The 20045-nt window shown below is 45.2% G+C and overlaps 1 protein-coding gene across 2 annotated transcripts in view; it reads left to right on the top strand.

Moving 5' to 3' along the window:
• USP21 (ubiquitin specific peptidase 21) overlaps positions 1–20045 on the top strand; it is a 122901-nt gene that overhangs the window by 39854 nt on the left and 63002 nt on the right. For both annotated transcript variants that reach the window (XM_030187823.1, XM_030187822.1), the window contains exon 4: positions 6521–6580. In XM_030187823.1, the coding sequence (XP_030043683.1) occupies positions 6521–6580 (60 nt within the window). The remainder of the gene's footprint in view (positions 1–6520; positions 6581–20045) is intronic.

The following is a 20045-nucleotide window of genomic DNA, read 5'->3' as shown; positions in this document are numbered from 1 at the left end:
TAGGACAGGCAGGGCGGGTTGGATTTCCAGCAGGGATGGGTTAGATTTCTGTCCCTGTCTAACTTTCTATGCTGGAGTGCCATCTTTTTTTAATTTATTTATTTATTTATTTATTTCAATAATACAAACAAATAATCATTTGTAAGGCAATACAGAGAAATTATTTACGAGAAAATAAAAAGAAAACATAGAAAATCTAACAAAGATTTCCAGAATACAATTATTTATACTCTGCCTCAGACCACAATCTAGGAAGGGGGGGTAGTGGGTTGTGAGTACAATTTCAAGGAGAATGTAACTTGAGAAGAAACTATATTAATAACATATAGGTAAGTCCTGATCTTTATCCCGAATTATTATTGCTGATAGTTCTTAATGTCATTCAACTAGAAGATCTTTTAGAGTCCAGAAACGTCTTCAGTTGAGATGGTTCAAAAAAAACATATTTTGTCCCAGACAAGCGAATCAAACATTTACAAGGGTAGGCCAACATAAATGTTGCACCTAATCCCTTGGCTTCATCTCTCATAAGTAAAAATTGTTTTCTCCTTTGTTGTGTAATCTTTGCCACATCCGGGAACATCCACACTTTCTGACCACAAAATGTTTTAGAAGAATATTTAAAATACAGTTTCATCAACATATTTATATCTTGTTCGAAAACTAAAGTTATAATCAAAGTTCCTCTGGATGTGATCTCATCCATAGATTCTTCCAGAACAGCTGTTAAATTTTGAATGTCAATAGCGGACGTAGTTTTCGCTGGTTCTGAAACTTCTCTATTTTTTTGAACATTTGGCAAATAATAGACTTTACTGCAAGGAGGTATATCTGTTAAAGATAAATTCAGTATTTCTTGAAAATACTTCTTAAGAAAATCACGAGGTGTCATTATTGACGATATAGGAAAATTAAGTAATCTCAAAGTCAGTCGTCAATTGTGATTTTCTAATTGTTCTAATTTCCGTGCCGAAAAAACTTTATCTTTAACCAAAGTATCCACTACCATTTTCACAGAGTTAACCTCTTCTTTTAGTTGACCTATTTGATTAGCATGATCCTGTTTTATATTATCTAGAGAGTCAGACATAGTCGTCAATTTACTCACTATCATAAGCATTTGTTTAGTAGAGTTTGCCACCTCTTCCGTCAGTTTCTGGACCGCTTGCCAAATGACTTCCATTGTTGCCTCCTTGAGCACTTCCTGCTCCTCGATGTCTCCCTCTGCTCCTCCAGGGGAAGCACCGCCGTGCGAGCTCGGACTCAACACTTCGGAATCAGTCCGGTCTGCAACTTCTAACCTGGAGGCTGCAGGGCAGGGCGGTGGATTCAGCATAGGCGGCGATAAAGAAGTTTCCGGCCCCAAAGTCGGCGTCGCTCCCTCGACGTCGCTTACAGCAGGGCTCGCCGATCCTTGTCCAGGAGGTAAGCTTCTCACATAGCGGTCAATTGTTTGCTGGGCGGGGGACGACGTTAGGGGTATCGGCGGCAATCTCCTTGTCGTCCCTTTTCTTTTAGTGTGTGGCATTTTAATTTTCAAGAAGAAAATCAGATCTGAGGAATCACCCGCTAACACAGAGAACGCTGAGAGACCAGCTAGGACGCCATCTTGCCACGCCCCCCCCCCCCCCACCCCTGCCCAGTCGCTGGAGTGCCATCTTAATCAGTCAATCGTTCTGCCAGCATTTTTCCAAAAACCACATGCCCATTCTGGCGAAAGTGTACTGCATACCTTAGATTGCAAGCAGGCCTTAGCCTTCTATCTGGAGTGTACTAAAACTCATAGAGAGTCCAGCTTTTGTTTCTTTTGACCCAAACAGAATAGGGGTAGCTATCGGCAAACTCACTATTTCCAATTGGCTAGCAGATTGCATCTCCCTTATTTATGCCCAGGCTAGGCCGACAAGAGGGTCATGCCAAGGCTCATAATGTGAGGTCAACCTCCATAGGGGTAAATTGAAAGCTGTGACATGGTCATCTGTCCACATGTTCACATCTCAATACTGCCTTGAGCAGGATACCCGACTTGACTCGGACAGGCACTCCTGAAGAATTTGTTCGGTGTTTAGAATCTAACTCCACCCCCCTAGGCTCAGTTCGCAAATGGTGCTTAACTTTAGGTGCCCCATTATAGAATGAGGGGGAAGATTATGCTCAATGATAGAGAGGTCTTTATACATAAACTTGCTAGAACTTTGAGCAATGCTCTATGCACGTTTCTGGGAAGAGCCTCGTAATTCAGATAGACAAACGTATTGCTGTGTGTTACTGAGGGTAAGGAAGCACTTGAAAGTTTTTGGAAAATGGCCTTGTCCGTAGGAACAGACTTACAAAACTGCCTGTCTTCCTGCCAGATTCAACCAAGCAGCTCTCGAGTGGTCCCTCAACAATCATATGGCCTTGACTGTATTCAGGAGATGGCAGGACTCCCAAAATAGATCTCTTCACCTCTCAGATGAGCACAAATTGCCAGCTGTTTGTTCAGACACCAGGAGCTCAGATGATCTCCTGTGATGCCTTCTCCATTTCTTGGAGCAAAGGTTGGCCCTTCATTTTTTCCCTGTTTACTCTAATATCCAAGATCATACATAGTAACAGATAGGTGTATTTTCAAAGCACTTAGACTTACAAAGTTACATAGAGGGGCATTTTCGAAAGAAACGTTTAAGGTGGAATTTGGATGTCTTTGTAAAACATCCAAATTCGGAGGCAGGGAAAAGACCATTTTTGAAAAAGATGGACGTCCATCTTCTGTTTTCGAAAATACCATGGACATCCTTGGATTTGGACGTTTTGCGATTTGGACGTCTTTGATTTTCGGCCATTTTCAAACACAAAGACGTCCAAGTCTAAAACGTCCAAAGTCAAGCCATTTGGACGTGGGAGGAGCCAGAAGTTTTAGTAGACTTGTCCCCCTGACATGCCAAGATAGCAGTCAGGCACCCTAGGGGGCACTACAGTGGACTTCATAAAATGCTCCCAGGTACACAGCTCCCTTACCTTGTATGCTGAGCCCCCCAACTGTACACCACTACCATAGCCCATACAGGTGAAGGGGGGCACCTATATGTGGGTACAGAGAGTTTCTGGTGGGTTTTGGAGGGCTCACTGTTTCCTCCACAAGTGTCACCTACTACTAAACTACTCCAGAGCTGCATGCGCTGTAATGGACCTGAGTATGACATCTGAGGCTGGCAAGTAATATTTTTAATTATGTTTTTTGAGGGTGGGAGGGGGTTAGTGACCACTGGGGGAGTAAGGGGAGGTCATCCCTGATTCCATCCAGTGGTCATTTCGGGCACCTTTTTGTGCCTTATTCGTAATAAAAACAGGTCTAGCTGAAAACGTCCAAGTTTTAGTGCTGGTTGACTTTGCTTTGTTCCATTATGGCTCAAAGACGTCCAAGTCTTAGGAACGCCCAAGTCCCGCCTCGAACACGCTTCCGATATGCCCCCTTGAGATTTGGACGTCCTTGCGATGGACTTCTGACAAAGATGTCCAAAATGCCGTTTCGATTATACCGATTTGGACGTCTCTGAGATGGATGGCCCAATGCCGATTTATGTCACTTTTTGGACGTCCATCTCTTTCGAAAATGAGCCCAGTAGTAACCTATGGAACTCTGTAAATCTAAGTGCTTTGAAAATGAGCCCTATTGTAACATAGTAGATGGCGGCAGATAAAGACCTGTACGGTCATACAAAAGAAATTTGGGACTAGCAACAGCAATTCTTGTACTGCCACATTGGTACCCCTGCTTGCTCTCTGTGGCAATAAATGGTTCTTTCTTCCTGGGAACAAATCCTAGTCTCCTGACACAACAGGGTCAACTTCTCTATCCCAACCTCAGTTGGCTAATGCTAACAGCATGGATATTGATAATCTCTCAACTCTGGTTCCCTCAGAAATGTCAAGAAATTCTCTTTGCTTCCAGGAAATCGTTCACCATTAGATCTTATTGCTCAAAGTGGACTTGCTTGGCAAGTTGGTGTAATCTAGCAAAGTGTAGCCCTCTTTCATGTGTGATAAGCAATGTTTTATCTTATTTGCTGTATCTCTGACTTTGCCTTAAAGAGGAGTTCAGTAAGAGTATATTTAGTTGCTGTCTCAGCATATCATAACTTCGTGGATGGAAAGCCTGTCTACCTCCACCCTTCTGAAAATGCATGCAAGGACTTATGAACACAAGACTTCCAATTAAAAAGCCACTCAGCTTGGGACAAACATTGTGTGCTAGCTCAACTTTATAAATTCTCCATTTGAACCTCTAGGACTTGCTATGTTGGAAACACCTATCTTAGAAGACATTGTTCCTAGTGTCTGTAACTTTAGCATGCTCTTGTTCATTATCCTCCCTATACTCTTCAGCTTTTCCTAATCAAGATGGGACCACAATCAGCCAGGACCCGCACCATCTCTGATTCCATCCTCCCACCTGCGATGCCCTGAAGGCCTGACCAAGTCCCCCACCCCATAGCCCCCATCCCCCAGGCTTACGTTGTATAGTGTTGGTGGTCTAGTAGGATCCTATGGGCAGGAGCGATGCCCACTTGCTCCTGTTTCTAGGACCCCAGAAGATCAACAAGGTTATACAAAGTAAGCCTAGGGGGTGGGCATGGGGGCTTGATCAGGCCTTCAATCAACCAGAGGTGGGAATAAGGGGGATCTAGATCATGGGGGAGGGAGGGGGCACCAGTAAGCTTGATGCCACCACCCAGAATTTATCTGGGCACCAGCCAATATTCAGACTGATTCCCAGTTAATTCTATGGCTACAGTTAGGACAAGCTTTTTGCTTTCCTAATTTTAGCCGTTTATTTAACCAGTTAGCCATCTGAATTTCACGGCTAACTGGTTAAGTACTGGCTCCTCCAAGGCTCTGCCAAGCTCCACTCAAAGATCGCCCCAGGAGTGACCAGACAGTGCAGGGGTGATTAGTGGTGATAATTCAGCGGCACTTTCCAATTAAGTACCACTAAATTTCAGTGGCTAGGCGGCCACAGGCGATTTAACCAGGCAGGAGCCTCTCCTGCCCAGTTAAATTGCTTTGAATATCAGGTGAGCAGGTTTTTTTCCCCAAAATCTCTGCTAACATAGGGGAGGAATCTCTTCATTACTTGGACTTGCATATTACATTCTATTAGGAAATTGTCCCAATTATTTGAGACTCTTATTGTGACCAGTCTTGGATTAACTGCAAGCAAACACACATTTTTGATATATTGCAGCAGGATTTTTACCCCTGGTCAGGTTTGAATATATCAGCTTGGATCAAAAGCTGAAATCATTGCAATTATGCATTCTTTGGTGCAGGACCTTTTCAAAGCAGCTACATGGTGGTCAACACACTTTTACAAGCACTATTGCCTTGATACATACTCTAAATATGAGACTGCTTTTGGATACTCAGTCCTATGTAATCTCTTTGTTTAATCTTCCTTTCTGTCCACCCAATTTGTAATTTCCTGGGTTGCGGTTTCATCTAATAGCATACCTCTGGTGTGGAATCATCCATGTTGTTGGCTGTATTTGCCTGTTGTCAGAGAAAGTGGAGTTGCTTACCTGTAATGGAGGTTCACTGTAGACAGTAAGAAATGCAGCCATGCCTTCCCACCCGTTGTTGCCCCTCACGTAAGGACCCTTATACTAAGCTATGGTAATCGCTAGTATGTGCTTATCGCACCTTAAAAGGGCTTACCGCAGGATGTGCTCAGGCATTCTGTGTTAAGTTCCAAATCTGCACATGCAAACCACGCGCTAAAAAAAAATTATGACGTTTTTCACTGGGGGAACAGAGCGTGGGCATTTCTGCGCTAATCAGTGCAGCCACATTGCTGTGTGCTAACTGATTAGTGCAGGATTAGCACGTGAGCCCTTACCGCCTTCAAAATAAGAGCTCACGTGCTAACTTTTTTAATGGCCTCATACTAATGGCAGCATTAGAAAATGGAAAATCGTCTCATTTTCCAGCTGCAGTAAAAATGGCCATAGCTTTTCCCACACGCTATGGCCATTTTTACTCAATGATTTCTCTCAGCTATGATATGGACTGAGGCAGTTGCTGGAGTGAACACAGAGAGACGTGGAAAAACGGCATTTTTATAAATATGCTAATAAAGTGTCTGCTGCACTAACCCACATAGATAGCTGCATTTTCTTGCTGTCTGTGGAGAACCTGCATTACAAATTTGCTCTCTTGAAGGGTCTTTGTGCAGTGATCCTGCCAACTCTTCTTAACTGTATAACATTTAATAGGAATGTGATGAGAGAGGAATAACAAAGATGGGCATCTTTTAGTACCTCAGTCAGAGGAGCTGTACCTTTTTCCATAGCAGTAGGAGTCCATGGTTTGGAGAAAGAAGACTGCCTTGTAGTGCTATAGAAATGCTAAATAGTAGTAGTAGTAGTCTTGTTTAGTAAAAGTGGCAGTACTTGCAGAGTCCTTTAACTAAATGTCTGCCTTATTCTTATGTTGGGAGATCTTCCTTATGACAAGTCTTTCCTTTCCTCCCTTTTCCCAGCCACAGCAACCTCTTGTCCTGGGGACGGGCCGAATAGGACTTAGAAACTTGGGTAACACGGTAAGTAAAATTTGTGTTTCACTTTTTAACAGTTTACTTTTCTTCATATATTTATTTATTTATGAAAATTTATACCCCACTTTTTCCACATAAAGCAGACTCAAAGTGGCTTACAATGTACGGATGATTCAGTTACAATTACATTAGATAGGGTAGAAGGAACAGGGTAAGAGGTAAAAGGGAAAGGGAAGAGAGTCTAAAATGGACTGTGGAAATCCAGATGCTGAGATGGATCAGAGTGGAGGTCATTCTCAAACCAATGTTCTTGGGCAGGTGGTGTTTCTGTTGTACCAACAATTACAAGATGTACATGGGGTTGTCAAGATTTAAAGACATGGCCACTGCATAAAGAAAACAGGTGATTTCTCTGCTGTTATGCCTGTTATTCCGTAGACCTATCCATTTATGTGAGAGTGCTGATATTCAGTCTAAACTTAAATAGTTTGTCCTTTTGAAGATAGGATTGTTGTAGGTGGAATCCTAAACAGATACATTTATCTGCTGAATATGACACTGTACATATTCATTTTGGCCCTTTCAATACTTAAATGGCTACATTGTAGCCATATATTGGTAGGTAAGAACAAAATGTATCCATTTGCTGGTGGGAATTTAAAAATAAATGCATGTATGCAATTAGCTTTAGAGCTTAAGAAAATGTGGCAGGATACTACAGAAATAATTCCAGTTGTTTGAGGTGCCCCTGGCCTGATTAAAAAGAGTTTCCAACTGGTCACGTGATGCCATGCTGGAGAAAGGACATTGAGTTTGTGCTCTCCTGCTGCTCAATCAAACCCTGATTTATCAGCTCTAATCGTCCCCGCTGATATCTGAGTGTAACCTACTGACAGCATTAGTGTTGGACGTTCAATTGTGGTTAGCGATTCCGCTGTAATGGGAACTAAGGTAGCTCGCCGGGACATGCCCCGCAAGATTTCGGCGCCTTGTAGCCCCGCAGGGTAGACACAGAGTTCGGCATGGGTCGTGAAGGTGGCAGCAGAGGTGGCGACAGTAATGGAGGTCATGCTTGACAAACAAACACTTGACAGACGCTGGAGGAAAAACTAGGCAAAGTTCAAGGGACCCTGGAGAAATAGGGATGGGAATTAGCTCAATATCAGGCCCGTACCGGGGAACTGGAGGACCGTACTAAACAGTTGGAGGACTGCCACGCACACATGCAGAAGGCCTTAGAGGATTGTCGGGACAAGTTGGAGGACTTGGAGAATTGCTCCCGGAGAAGCATTTTATGATTGGTGAGGCTCCCGGAAACCATAAAAGATGCAGAACTCATCAATTATATGGAAGCCTGGCTACCCAGAGAACTGGTATTCTCCGAGGACAAGCAGGCTACTTGTTCTCACTGATGGGTGACGTCCACGGCAGCCCTGAGGTCCGGAAATCTACCTAGCAACAAAAGTTTGCTAGAGCCTTCGGTCGTGGGCAGGCGCGCACACCGCGCATGCGCGGCCATCTTCCCGCCCATCGCGTGGGGACACCAGTTTCTTTTTGTCCGCGATTGAGAGAGACTGTGTTTTGGTCCCTCTTAGCTCCTGAGAAGCCTTCGGTTTTTTCGTCACGATTTTCGCGTTTTTTCTTCTCTATTTCTTTCGATTTTTTCTTCTTTGGCTCCGTTGGGCTGTTATTTAAAAAAAAAAAAAAAAGTAGTTTTCCTTAGACTCTTAGTTTGGGCCGACTAAGTTTCATTTCGCCACCGTTGCGGCCGTCTTAGGCTGCCCTTTCGGTTTTTTTCCCCCTTTTTTGTGCCTTTCTTTTTGGCACCATCAACAACTTTTTTTTTCTTACATTTGTACCCCGCGCTTTCCCACTCATGGCAGGCTCAATGCAGCTTACATGGGGCAATGGAGGGTTAAGTGACTTGCCCAGAGTCACAAGGAGCTGCCTGTGCCTGAAGTGGGAATCAAACTCAGTTCCTCAGTTCCCCAAGACCAAAGTCCACCACCCTAACCACTAGGCCACTCCTCCACTTCGCTGCCGCTATTTTTCCGTCCATGACATCGAGGATTCCCAACGGCTTCAAGAAGTGCAGTCGCTGCAACCGGGCAATCTCTGGTTCTGATCCACATGTGTGGTGTATTCAGTGCCTTGGGCCCGAACATCACCCAGCCGCCTGTAAATTGTGTCTCAGTCTCAAGAAGCGGACACAAGCGGCGAGACAAGCTCAACGGGACCGTCTGTTTGGAGCTTTGCCCGGTACTTCGACGTCGACAGAGGTACCGAGTTCGGCCATGTCGGCACCGGAGCAAGCATCGACCTCAGGAGTGCAGGTAATGGCTGTCCGCAGACCACTGCACGCTGGAAGTAGTGAGCCGTCGAGGTCTCCACCTGTCTTGAAGGCTCCTACTTCTCAGGCCCATGGGGACCGACCATCTTCAGACCCGACCCCGAGGAGGCATTTGGATTCGACGTCCTCCTTGTCAGTACCGAAGGGTACCGATGCCGTGACTCGGGCGAAGGCCAAGAAGCATCGGCACTGGTCTCCTTCTCGAAACAGTACCGGGAGCTCCGGGGTGTCAAGGGAATCTATTCAGGAGGTGTCGATGCGTCGCTCGATGGACAGCCCGGTACCGCCTCCTTGTCCTTTGCAGGTTCTGCCTCCGACTCCTGCACCGGCTTCCCTGCCTTTCCCGGTAGCGACTCTGGACAAGTGCCTCCGAGCCGTTCTTCCGGTCTTTTGGAAGGGCTGATGCACCAGTCTGTACTGGTACCGACGGTGCTTGTGCCCTCTGTACCGTTGGCAGAAGCGCCGGCTGGTTCCTTGCCTGTGGTGAGGTCCCCAACACCGGTACCGCTTGTGGCATCGGCTTCGGCTGCCACCCAGGTCGACTCCCCGTCGACGTTGTTGGAGGGAGCTTCTTCACCGCCGCCGAGGGAGTCGACTTCTCGATGACACCGTCGAGGACATCGTTCCTCGGAGTCGAGACGGGCCCGGTTTCGGACTGCTGTTCGGGAGCTTTTGGCCGACATCGAGGAGGAGGCCTCGTGGGGGGAGGAAGAGGATCTCAGGTATTTCTCATCCGAGAAGTCTTGTGGTCTTCCTTCTGACCCCACTCCCTCTCCTGAAAGAAAGCTTTCTCCACCGCAGAGTCTTTCTTTCTCCTCTTTTGTCCGGGAAATGTCTGTGGGCATTCCCTTCCTGGTGGTTACTGAGGATGAGCCCAGGACTGAGATGCTCGAGGTCCTCGACTATCCTGCACCACCTAAGGAGTCGTCCACGGCTCCTTTGCATAAGATTCTCAAGGAGACATTGCTTAGGAACTGGACAAAACCCTTAACTAATCCCACCATCCCTAAGAAGATTGAGTCCCAGTATAGGGTCCATGGAGAACCTGAGTTGATGAGGACCCAGTTACCTCACAACTCTATGGTTGTGGACTCTGCCCTGAAGTGAGCTGGCAGTTCTAGAGAGTTTGCCTTGGCGCCCCCGGGGCGGGAATCTAGAACTCTCGTCTCCTTTGGGAGGAAGGCCTACCAGTCCTCCATGCTCGTGTCCAAGATTCAGTCGTACCAGCTCTACACGAGCATCCACATGCGGAACAATGTGAAGCAACTGGCGGACCTGGTAGATAAGCTCCCTGTGGAGCACGCCAGGCCTTTTCAGGAGGTGTTTAGGCAGCTGAAGGCTTGTCGTAAATTCCTGTCCAGGGGTGCTTATGACACTTTTGATGTTGCATCCAGGTCCGCTGCTCAAGGTATAGTGATGCAGAGACTCTCATGGCTGCATGCCTCTGACCTGGAAAGTAGGACCCAGCAGTGGCTGGCGGATGTTCCTTGCCGGGGGGATAACATTTTTGGCAAGAAGGTCGAGCAGGTTGTAGAACAGCTCAACCAGCGGGTCACCGCCCTCGACAACCTCTCCCACCGGGTGCCTTCAGCATCTACCTCAACTGGTAGGCGTTTTTTCAGGGGCAAGAGGAGTGCTCCCTATTCTTAAGTGTAGGTATGCTCCACCTGCCCGACAGCCTGCTCAGGCTCAGCCCCAGCGCACTCGTTCTCGTCAACAGCGTGTGCCTAAGCGGGCCCCTGCAGCTCCCCAGCAAAAGCAAGGGACGGGCTTTTGACTGGCTCCAGATGAGCATAGCCGCAGTAAACATGCCCGTACCGGACAACTTACCAGTCAGGGGGAGGTTAAGATTTTTTCACCAAAGGTGGCCTCTTGTAACCTCCAACCAGTGGGTTCTTCAAATAGTCCGGTTAGGATACACCCTCAATTTGACTTCTACACCTCCAAATTGCCCACCAGGAGCTCAGTTGTTCAGCTCCCAGCACAGTCAGGTACTTGCAGAGGAACTCTCCACCCTTCTCAGCGCCAGTGTGGTTGAGCCCGTTCCACCCGGGCAAGAAGGGCTGGGATTCTATTCCAGGTACTTCCTTGTGCAAAAGAAAACAGCGGGGGGTGCGTCCCATCCTAGACCTAAGGGCCCTGAACAAATTCCTGGTCCGAGAAAAGTTCAGGATGCTTTCCCTGGGCACCCTTCTCATGATTCAGAAAGACGATTGGCTATGCTCTCTGCACTTAAAGGATGCTTACACCCACATTCCGATACTTCCAGCTCACAGGAAGTATCTTCGATTTCATCTCGGAACGCAAAACTTCCAGTATTGTGTGCTGCCTTTTGGCCTGGCCTCGGCACCCCGGGTCTTTACAAAATGCCTGGCGGTGGTCGCAGCGTGTTCCCTTACCTCGACAATTGGCTGGTGAAGAGCACCTCGGAGGCAGGAGCTCTACAGTCCATGCAGATGACTATTCAACTCCTGGAGCTACTCAGGTTTGTTTTAAATTACCCAAAGTCTCATCTCCTTCCAGTTCAAAGTCTAGAATTCATAGGAGCTCTGTTGGACTTAACGACAGGAGGTAATGGTGCTGGGCTGCTTGATAACAGTAATCATAATATGATCAGGTTTGATATCGTCTTTGGAGTAAATACATACATGAAATCCAATAAGTTAGCATTTAACTTTCAAAAAGGAGACTATGATAAAATGTGAAGAACAGTGAAAAAATAACTTAAGAGGAGCAGCTGCAAAGATCAACAGTTTACAATCAGGCGTGGATGCTGTTCAAAAATACCATCCTGGAAGCCCAGGCCAAATATATTCCTTGTATTAAAAAAGGAGGAAGGAAGACAAAACGACAGCCGGCATGGTTAAAAAAATGAAGTGAAGGAAGCTATTAGAGCTAAAAGAAAATCCTTCAGAAAATGGAAGAAGGATCCGAATGAAAATAATAGGAAAGAGCATAAGGAATGGCAAGTCAAATGCAAAGCGCTGATAATGAAGACAAAGAGGGAGTTTGAAAAAAAGATTGCTTTGGAGGCAAAAACACATCATAAACATTTTTTTAGGTATATTAAAAGCAAGAAGCCAGCAAAAGAATCAGTTGGACCACTAGATGACAGAGGGGTAAAAGTGGCACTCAAGGAAGACAAAGCTATATGGAGAGGTTAAATGAGTTCTTTGCTTCTGTCTTCACTAAGGAAGATTTGGGAGAGATACCGGTGCCACAAAAGATAGTCAAAGCTGACAAGTCAGAGAAACTGAATTAAATCTCTATAAACCGGAAGATGTAATGGTGCAATTTGACAAATTGAAGAGTAGCAAATCGCCTGGACCAGATGGTATTCATCCGCAAACGAATCTTTTCCGGAGATGGGAAGGTGGTAGAACGAGAGGACATGAAATGAGATTGAAGGGGGGCAGACTCAGGAAAGATGTCAGGAAGTATTTTTTCACGGAGAGGGTGGTAGACGCTTGGAATGCCCTCCCGCGGGAGGTGGTGGAGATGAAAACGGTAACGGAGTTCAAACATGCGTGGGATATGCATAGAGGAATCCTGTGCAGAAGGAATGGATCCTCAGAAGCTTAGCTGAAATTGGGTGGCGGAGCAGGTGGGGGGAAGAGGGGGTGGTGGTTGGGAGGCGAGGATAGGGGAGGGCAGACTTATACGGTCTGTACCAGAGCCGGTGATGGGAGGCGGGACTGGTGGTTGGGAGGCGGGAAATACTGCTGGGCAGACTTATATGGTCTGTGCCTTGAAAAGGACAGGTACAAATTCAAGGTAAGGTATACACATATGAGTTTGTCTTGGGCAGACTGGCTGGACCATGCAGGTCTTTTTCTGCCGTCATCTACTATGTTACTATGTATCCCAGAGTACTGATGGAATTGAAAAATGAACTCCAGAACACACGCGGCTGTGAGAGACCATGGATCACATCCATGCCAGTCCATAAACAGGCTGATGTTGCTGGGGATCCAGGATGTACGCAGAAATCCAATGCCGTAGCACCCAATATCCCCACAGAGCATAAGCTTCCTGCTATAAACAAAAAGAAAGAAAAGAAGCTTCAGAAGGTATTCCTGAGCTCCAAGAACCTGGGAATGCAAGAGCAGCACCCGCAGCATGAACCTCGGCTCCACAGATGCAGATTTTCTCAAAGAGGAAGAAGTTGCAACCCAGGAAATTTCCAGATTTGTTGGGCAAGACTGAGGTGCAGAGCGCAAGAGGACTGAAGGACAGAGATGGGAAGACTATACTGCAGCAGGTTAAAGGACAGGTTGCTAAAGAACCCGATCCACTGATGGAGGGCAGTGTGCAGATGAGCAAGCCTGAAGCCAAGGATGACTGCCAACAAAGGAAATATAAGTCAGAACTTTCCAGCCAGCCAAATGCAAATACTTGAGCAGGTGTGACTGGAAACAGAACAGTTGTTCTGCAAACTTATCGGTCTCCGTATCTGTCGTCAGCACCAGTTTCTCCAGCAACCAATGACTTTTTGTTACAGAGGAAATTAAGGGAGTCATCGAGAGTATCTACTAGAAGAGCACAGTCAAGATTTTCTCCTTTAAGGTTCAGAAATGAAGATTTCTTTATTTTGGATCAGAACACTGAAGATGCCCTAAAAGGAAACAAGGATATCAAAGATGATGATCTCTTTCAGGAAGAAAATCTTTCTTGTAAGTGTCTCCTCCCATTTTAAACAAGACTGATGAACATGGCAGGAGAACTTCAAGGCAAATCATGCATCCCAGCTCTGGAGAGGAATGTGGCGATGTGTCATCAGAAGCAGCTGAACCTTTCAGTGACCCATTAACACAGATGGCTGCATCTCCTGAATATTCTGTATTAGAAGGGAAGATGACTACAGATCTTTCTGACGAGAATTCTGGATTAGATGGTAATAACAAAATGGAAAGAGAAACCTCGTTCAGCCCAATAAGTGCCAATCTTCAACAGCAATCTGACAATACTGTTGCTTCAGAGCCTATCAGTACCAATCAGAATACTGTAGACAATACACCTTCCTTCTGTGTTCATGATGAAGAAATGCAAGCCTGTGAAAATCCTCAAGGGTCTTCTTTTGCCTCAAGTGTATCAACTCATATACCAATATTAATTTCTTCCTGTAACCTAAGGGCATTAATGCCTTCTGTACAAAGAGAGGTGGCCTTAACCAATCAGTGTTCTTCAACCACTTCTGTTGGGTTGGAGATGGATATGAATGGAAGCCCAAGAACTCCTGTCACACCTTCTAGAAATAGAGATTCTTTAACTAGGGTAGAAAACCAAGACTCTCTATTGCTTGTGATCCAGGAACCTGAAGCAAGTGTCAGGGTGCCTCATAATATCATGAACATTCCCAATGGCCCATCTCCAAGGGGTGACCCTCATGGAGAAGTAATCTTACCTGATTCACAGAGGTCTTCTTCAACTGTGAATGCTCCTTATCCCCTGGCATTGCTGAATGTTGCAAGCAGCCATCAATTAACTGGAACACTGCAAGAGCAATTACCATTTACTCTGGTGACCATTTCTGATCTCCAGAACCAGGCAAGTGTTATAAACAGAATAGCGGCCCTTACTGCAGCCAGCGAGAAAGAGAGAAACAAACCCCAGGCTGACCCTGAGAAGCTGAAGAAGCTACAGGAGAGCCTACTAGAGGAAGAGTCGGAAGAGGAAGGAGACTTGTGCAGGATCTGTCAGATCGCTGGGGGCAGTCCTACCAAACCGCTGCTGGAGCCCTGTCAGTGTATGGCAGCCTACAGTTTGTTCACCAGGAGTGTCTTAAGAGATGGTTGAAGGTGAAGATAAACTCAGGTGCAGAGTTGGTGGCCGTCAACACCTGTGAACTGTGCAAGCACAGCCTAAAATGTGACCTGGACAATTTCAGTGTGGATGAATACTACAGGAAGCATCAGCAGTCTCAGGCACAGAATGATCTGATGGATTCAGGGCTGTATCTTGTGCTGCTGCTTCACCTCTACAAGCAGAGATATGCTGAACTGCTGCGGCTCAGCCAAATCCGTACACGAAGAAGCCTGCTCTTCAGAAACCAACCACAACTTATGGCTGAAGATATTGAAAGTGTGGTCTTCAATTTCTAGGTTCAGGATCACGAGATGGAGAGAGATATGGAAATGATAATCCTAACTGTAATGAGTCCATCTGATAGAAAGAGAGAAAATCTTGCATCAAGATCATGGAAAAGAAACAGTCCTTTTTCCTTTTCTGTCTTCTGATTGTGTTTACCCAGCTTTATCCCATCCAAAACGAAATCCACAAGCTTAATACGTTAATATTCATCACCTTAAAAAAAAAAGGTCCATTGTGCTTCTGTTGAAACCATTTGACATTTGTTTGCACTGGCACTTTACATGAAAAGGGGCTCAGAGAAAAAAAATGAACTTGCAGAACCATTGTTAGTAATATGTAATTTATCATTACCATTCTTTATTGGAGAGTGGCCAATGTAACGCCAATGTTTTAAAAAAGGTTCCAGAGGTGATCCGGGAAATTTATAAACTGGTGAGCCTGACGTCTGTGCTGGGCAAAATGGTAGAGACTATTATAAAGAACAAAATTACAGAGCATATTCAAAAGCATGGATTAATGAGGCAAAGGGAAATCAATCACATTTCTTTGACAGGGTGAACAAACATGTGGATAAAGGTGAGCCCGTCGATAATGTGTATCTGAATTTTCAAAAGGCATTTGACAAAGTACCTCATGAAAGACTCCAGCGGAAACTGGAAAGTCATGGGATAGGAGGTAGTGTTCTATTGTGGATTAAAAACTGGTTAAAGGATAGAAATCAGAGAGTAGGGTTTAAATGGTCAGTATTCTCAATGGAGAAGGATAGATAGAGGAGTTCCCCAGGGGACCGTTGCTTTTAAACATATTTATAAATGATCTGGAGATGGAAGTAACTAGTGAGGTAATTAAATTTGCTGAAGACACAAAGTTATTCAAGTTGTTAAATCACAAGAGGATTGTGAAAAATTAGAAGAGGACCTTACGAGTAAGGGATTTGGGATAAAAATTGTTAAACGTTTGATGACAGTGTATGTCTTCTGATTTGTTAGTTTTTGTTTTGCTTTTTGACGCCTTGCATTTTTCTCTTGTTTGTAAGGTTCCGCATTGTCATCAGTAAATATTTTTAAACACTAAAAAGAGCTTCCAAGTGTGTTTGATGTGTATATATTACTTGCTATAAACCCCAGAAGGAAGCTCTCTTTGGCACCACCCAAGTCCTATAGCAAGCATTAGCAGTAAATTTTAGATACTGAGATCAAACTCCAAAAACACTGGAGTAGGTTCAATGCTGTCAATTGGCATGCACAAAACTGCAGAAACCATTATTTTAATGGTCTGAAGCCTCAGTTCTATATTTTCTGAAAGTCATGCAGTGGATTATAAAAACTTAGGGCCTGTAGTACTGTGATCGAGGGTTGAGGGTGGGCCTTCAAATGACGTAGCTGGACAAGGTTGCTGGCCTTCCACTTGGGCCTGGAGTAGCCTCTCCATGTTTTTGCTGTAGCAGCCTCTCCCAGAAGCATGCACTGTGTGAGGAAAACAAAAATAAAACCAGCACTAACTAGACATTCCCCCCCCCCCCCCCCGCCATAACTAGGGCAGGGCTAACCCCTTTTGCCTGCGTGGTATCTTCAATGGGCCCAGAGCCCCAGAGGTCAAGGATCCAGCTTTCTTGGGCAGGATATGCTCCAAATCCCACGATAGCCACCACATGTGATACTGTGAATGGGGGTTGAGGGTGGGTCTTCAAATGACATAGCCGGACAAAGTTGCAAAATTAAGGTAAGCACTTTATCAGTTGAAAACTAAGGCCTGTTACTTCACAGGGTCAAGAAAAAAAAGTGAAAGTTTCTTAGTTTCAAATGGAAAAGTCATAACATGGGCCTGTGGCTGACAGGACCCAAACCACAGCCTGTATAGTCTCTCTTTCTCTCCCAGGTTGTCATCCCTGGTCTGGCTTCAGCTGGACCTGAAGAACAAGATTTCACAAATTGTCCAAATGAAAGTTTCGCATACGTCAGCTGGGTCTTAATAACTAGACATAGGAAATGAAAGCGTATGCTGGGGATTCACTTCTTCCTTCCCTGGGCCTCTTTAACCCCACTCTTGTCCTGCCTTTTATACTTCCTGGTTCCTGTCCTTTCTGCTCCACCCCTCTCATCTCACTTCCTCCCTGGGTGGGACTAATGGTTTTAAGGTGGCTCAGACTTCTGAGGGACTATCCTTAAGGGTGAGGGGCAGTGTTCTATAACCACATTATTGGCATTATGTAAGCCACATTGAGCCTGCAAATAGGTGGGAAAATGTGGGATACAAATGTAAACAAATACACCCTCACAGGGCCCAATATTCAATAGGGTTTAACCAGGCAGGGAGGATCCTGCCTGGATAAATCCTGCTTAGCTGGCCCCTCTGCCAGTACTCAGTGGCATGTAACCTGACAGTGTCACTGAATATTGGCTCTGATTGCCACGGCACAGTCTGTTAGTGCCAGGGCAGTCTGTGAGTGGAATACTTAAATGGTTAGCAGTGATATTCAGCCCACTAACAGGTTATTGTCCTGACTTTATCCATCAAGCTAACTGAATATCGACTGGTAGGGAGTTTGTTTCCAGGTGACCGCTGAAACCCGGATATTAAATGCTGGTGCCCAACATAACCAGGCATTGAATATCCAGGCTCAGTTCATCTTAAAACCACTGACCACTGCAGGCTGAATATTGACTCCTTAAATATGATGACAGATATTAGACCTGTTCAGTTTGTCCTATTTCAACACTGGTATAGTGCAGGGCCGCCAAGAGACTGGGCCGGGCCTGGGACAAGGCTGCCCCCACCACCGTCCACCCCCGGCCCCGTCGACAACCCCCCCTCCATCCGCCACCGGGCTGGGCCCCTGCATTCAAATCACAGCGCCTCACCTCCGTATGAGAGCGCAGCAGCGGCAGATCATCTCCCTTTAGGCCTTCCATCTCTCTGTCCCACCTCGAGGAAACAGGAAGCTAAATCAGACGAGGGCGAGACACAAGGAGGGAAGGCCCGAAGGGAGGCGATCGGCTGCTGCGCTTTCACATGGAGGTGAGTCGCTGTGATTTGAATGCAGGGGCCCGGCCTGGTGGCAGACGGAGGAGGGCTGTCGATGGAGCCGAGGGTGAGTGGGACTGGGGACTGTGGTGTCAAGCCCCCCTTGGAGGCCCGGGCCCGGGGAATTTTGTCCCTCCTGCCCCCCCCCCCCTCGGCGGCCCTGGTATAGTGCCATAGACCCTAGTTGATTTCCAGCTTTCTTCTCACATCTTGGCAAAAACAGTAACAAACTTCAAACATAGATAATCCCCAGCTGTGAGCCTTTTTTTATTGTTTAATATTTTATTGGAATTTTCAAAACACAAGAAGTAATATAGTCTTGTTACAAAAGAAATATGAGTCCATAACATACCAGTTACATAGAAATCAAATACAGATAACTGTCAATTTGTTAAATCGCAAGAGGATTGTGAAAAATTGCAAGAGGACCTTACAAGACTGAGAAACTGGGCATCCAAATGGCAGATGATGTTTAATGTGAGCAAGTGCAAAGTGATGCTTATAGGAAAGAGGAACAGGAACTATGCAAGGATCTCCATTTGGAGTCACTGATCAGGAAAAGGATCTAGGTGTCATCGTTGATGGTATGCTGAAACCCTCTGCTCAGGGTATAGCGGCAGCTAAGAAAGTAAATAGAATGTTAGGTATTATTAGGAAAGGAATGGAAAACAAAAATGAGGATGTTATAATACCTTAATATCGCTCCATGGTGCAACTGCACCTCGAGTACTATGTGCAGTTCTGGTCACCGCATCTCAAAAAAGATATAGTGGAATTAGAAAAGGTACAGAGAAGGGCGAGAAAAATGATAAAGGGGATGAGAAAACTCCTCTGTGAGGAAAGGCTAAAGCATCTAGGGCTCTTCAGCTGGGAGAAAAGACAGCTGAGGGGAGATATGATAGAGGTCTATAAAATAATAAGTGGAGTGGAACGGGTAGACGTGAATCGCTTGTTTACTCTTTCCAAAAATACTAGGGGGCATGCAATGAAGCTACAAAGTAGTAATTTTAAAACAAATCGGAGAAAATATTTCTTCACACAGCGTATAATTAAACTCTGGAATTCGTTGCCAGAGAATGTAGTAAAAGCAGTTAGCTTAGCATGGTTTAAAAAAGATTTGGCTAACTTCTTAAAAGAAAAGTCCATAAACCATCCTTAACACGGCCTTGTGGAAAATCCATTGCTTATTTCTAGGATAAGCAGCATAAAATGTATTGTACTGTTTTGGGATCTTGCCAGGTTCTTGTGACCTGGGTTGGCCACTGTTGGAAACAGGATACTGGGCTTGATGGACTTTCAGTCTGTTCCAGTATGGCAAACGCTAATGTTCTTATATTATGTTCTTGTGTTCCTATAAAAATAAGAGATTAAAAGGTTAAAGTAAAAATAGGAAAATTCCACTAGACCACGAAAGGTGGGGGCGATAGTACAGCTAATGGTAATTCCGTAAAAGAAAAGGCTTTAACATCTTACGACAAGTCATATCTTCAAGTTCAGCCAGGGTCACCTGCATTGGATACAATTGTGGGAGTGATTAGAATCAAAGATTTCTTTGCATCTAAAAAACATCTCAACTGATTTGGGACATAAATACATAGGAAGTATCTAAGTACTTCACCAAACACTTGCAGGGGTATTTGAGGAAAAACAAAGGCCCCACGCTTCGTGTCGCTGCCCTCATGGCTAAGAAACATTTTCTATGCTCCTGAGTTGATCTTGCGAAATCAGGAAAAACCCAGATTTTGTATCCAAGAAAGAAATAAAGTCCTTATATTTAGAAAATAAAGATGAAGTATCATATCCAAGTCTTGTTCAAATACTAGAGTAACTTAATAAGGTTGGTTTCCCAACAGCCACAGGGCCTTCAAAGACTGATCCAGTCGCCACATTAGAATTAGCTGCATCCACAGGCAGATTTCCCAAATTTTCAGTCTGAGGCCGTACACCAGACTTGGAAGGTGTATAATAAACCCTGGTAGTAATTTTGATGAAATCTTCAAATTCTCAGTCAAAAACTTTTTTTAAAAGATCTAATGGTGTCATATC

This window comes from Microcaecilia unicolor, chromosome 14 (genome assembly GCF_901765095.1).
Source record: "Microcaecilia unicolor chromosome 14, aMicUni1.1, whole genome shotgun sequence".
In the NCBI taxonomy this organism is placed as follows: Eukaryota; Metazoa; Chordata; class Amphibia; order Gymnophiona; family Siphonopidae; genus Microcaecilia; species Microcaecilia unicolor.
Note: the sequence above shows the minus strand (reverse complement) of the source record. Positions and strands in the feature narration are given on the sequence as shown.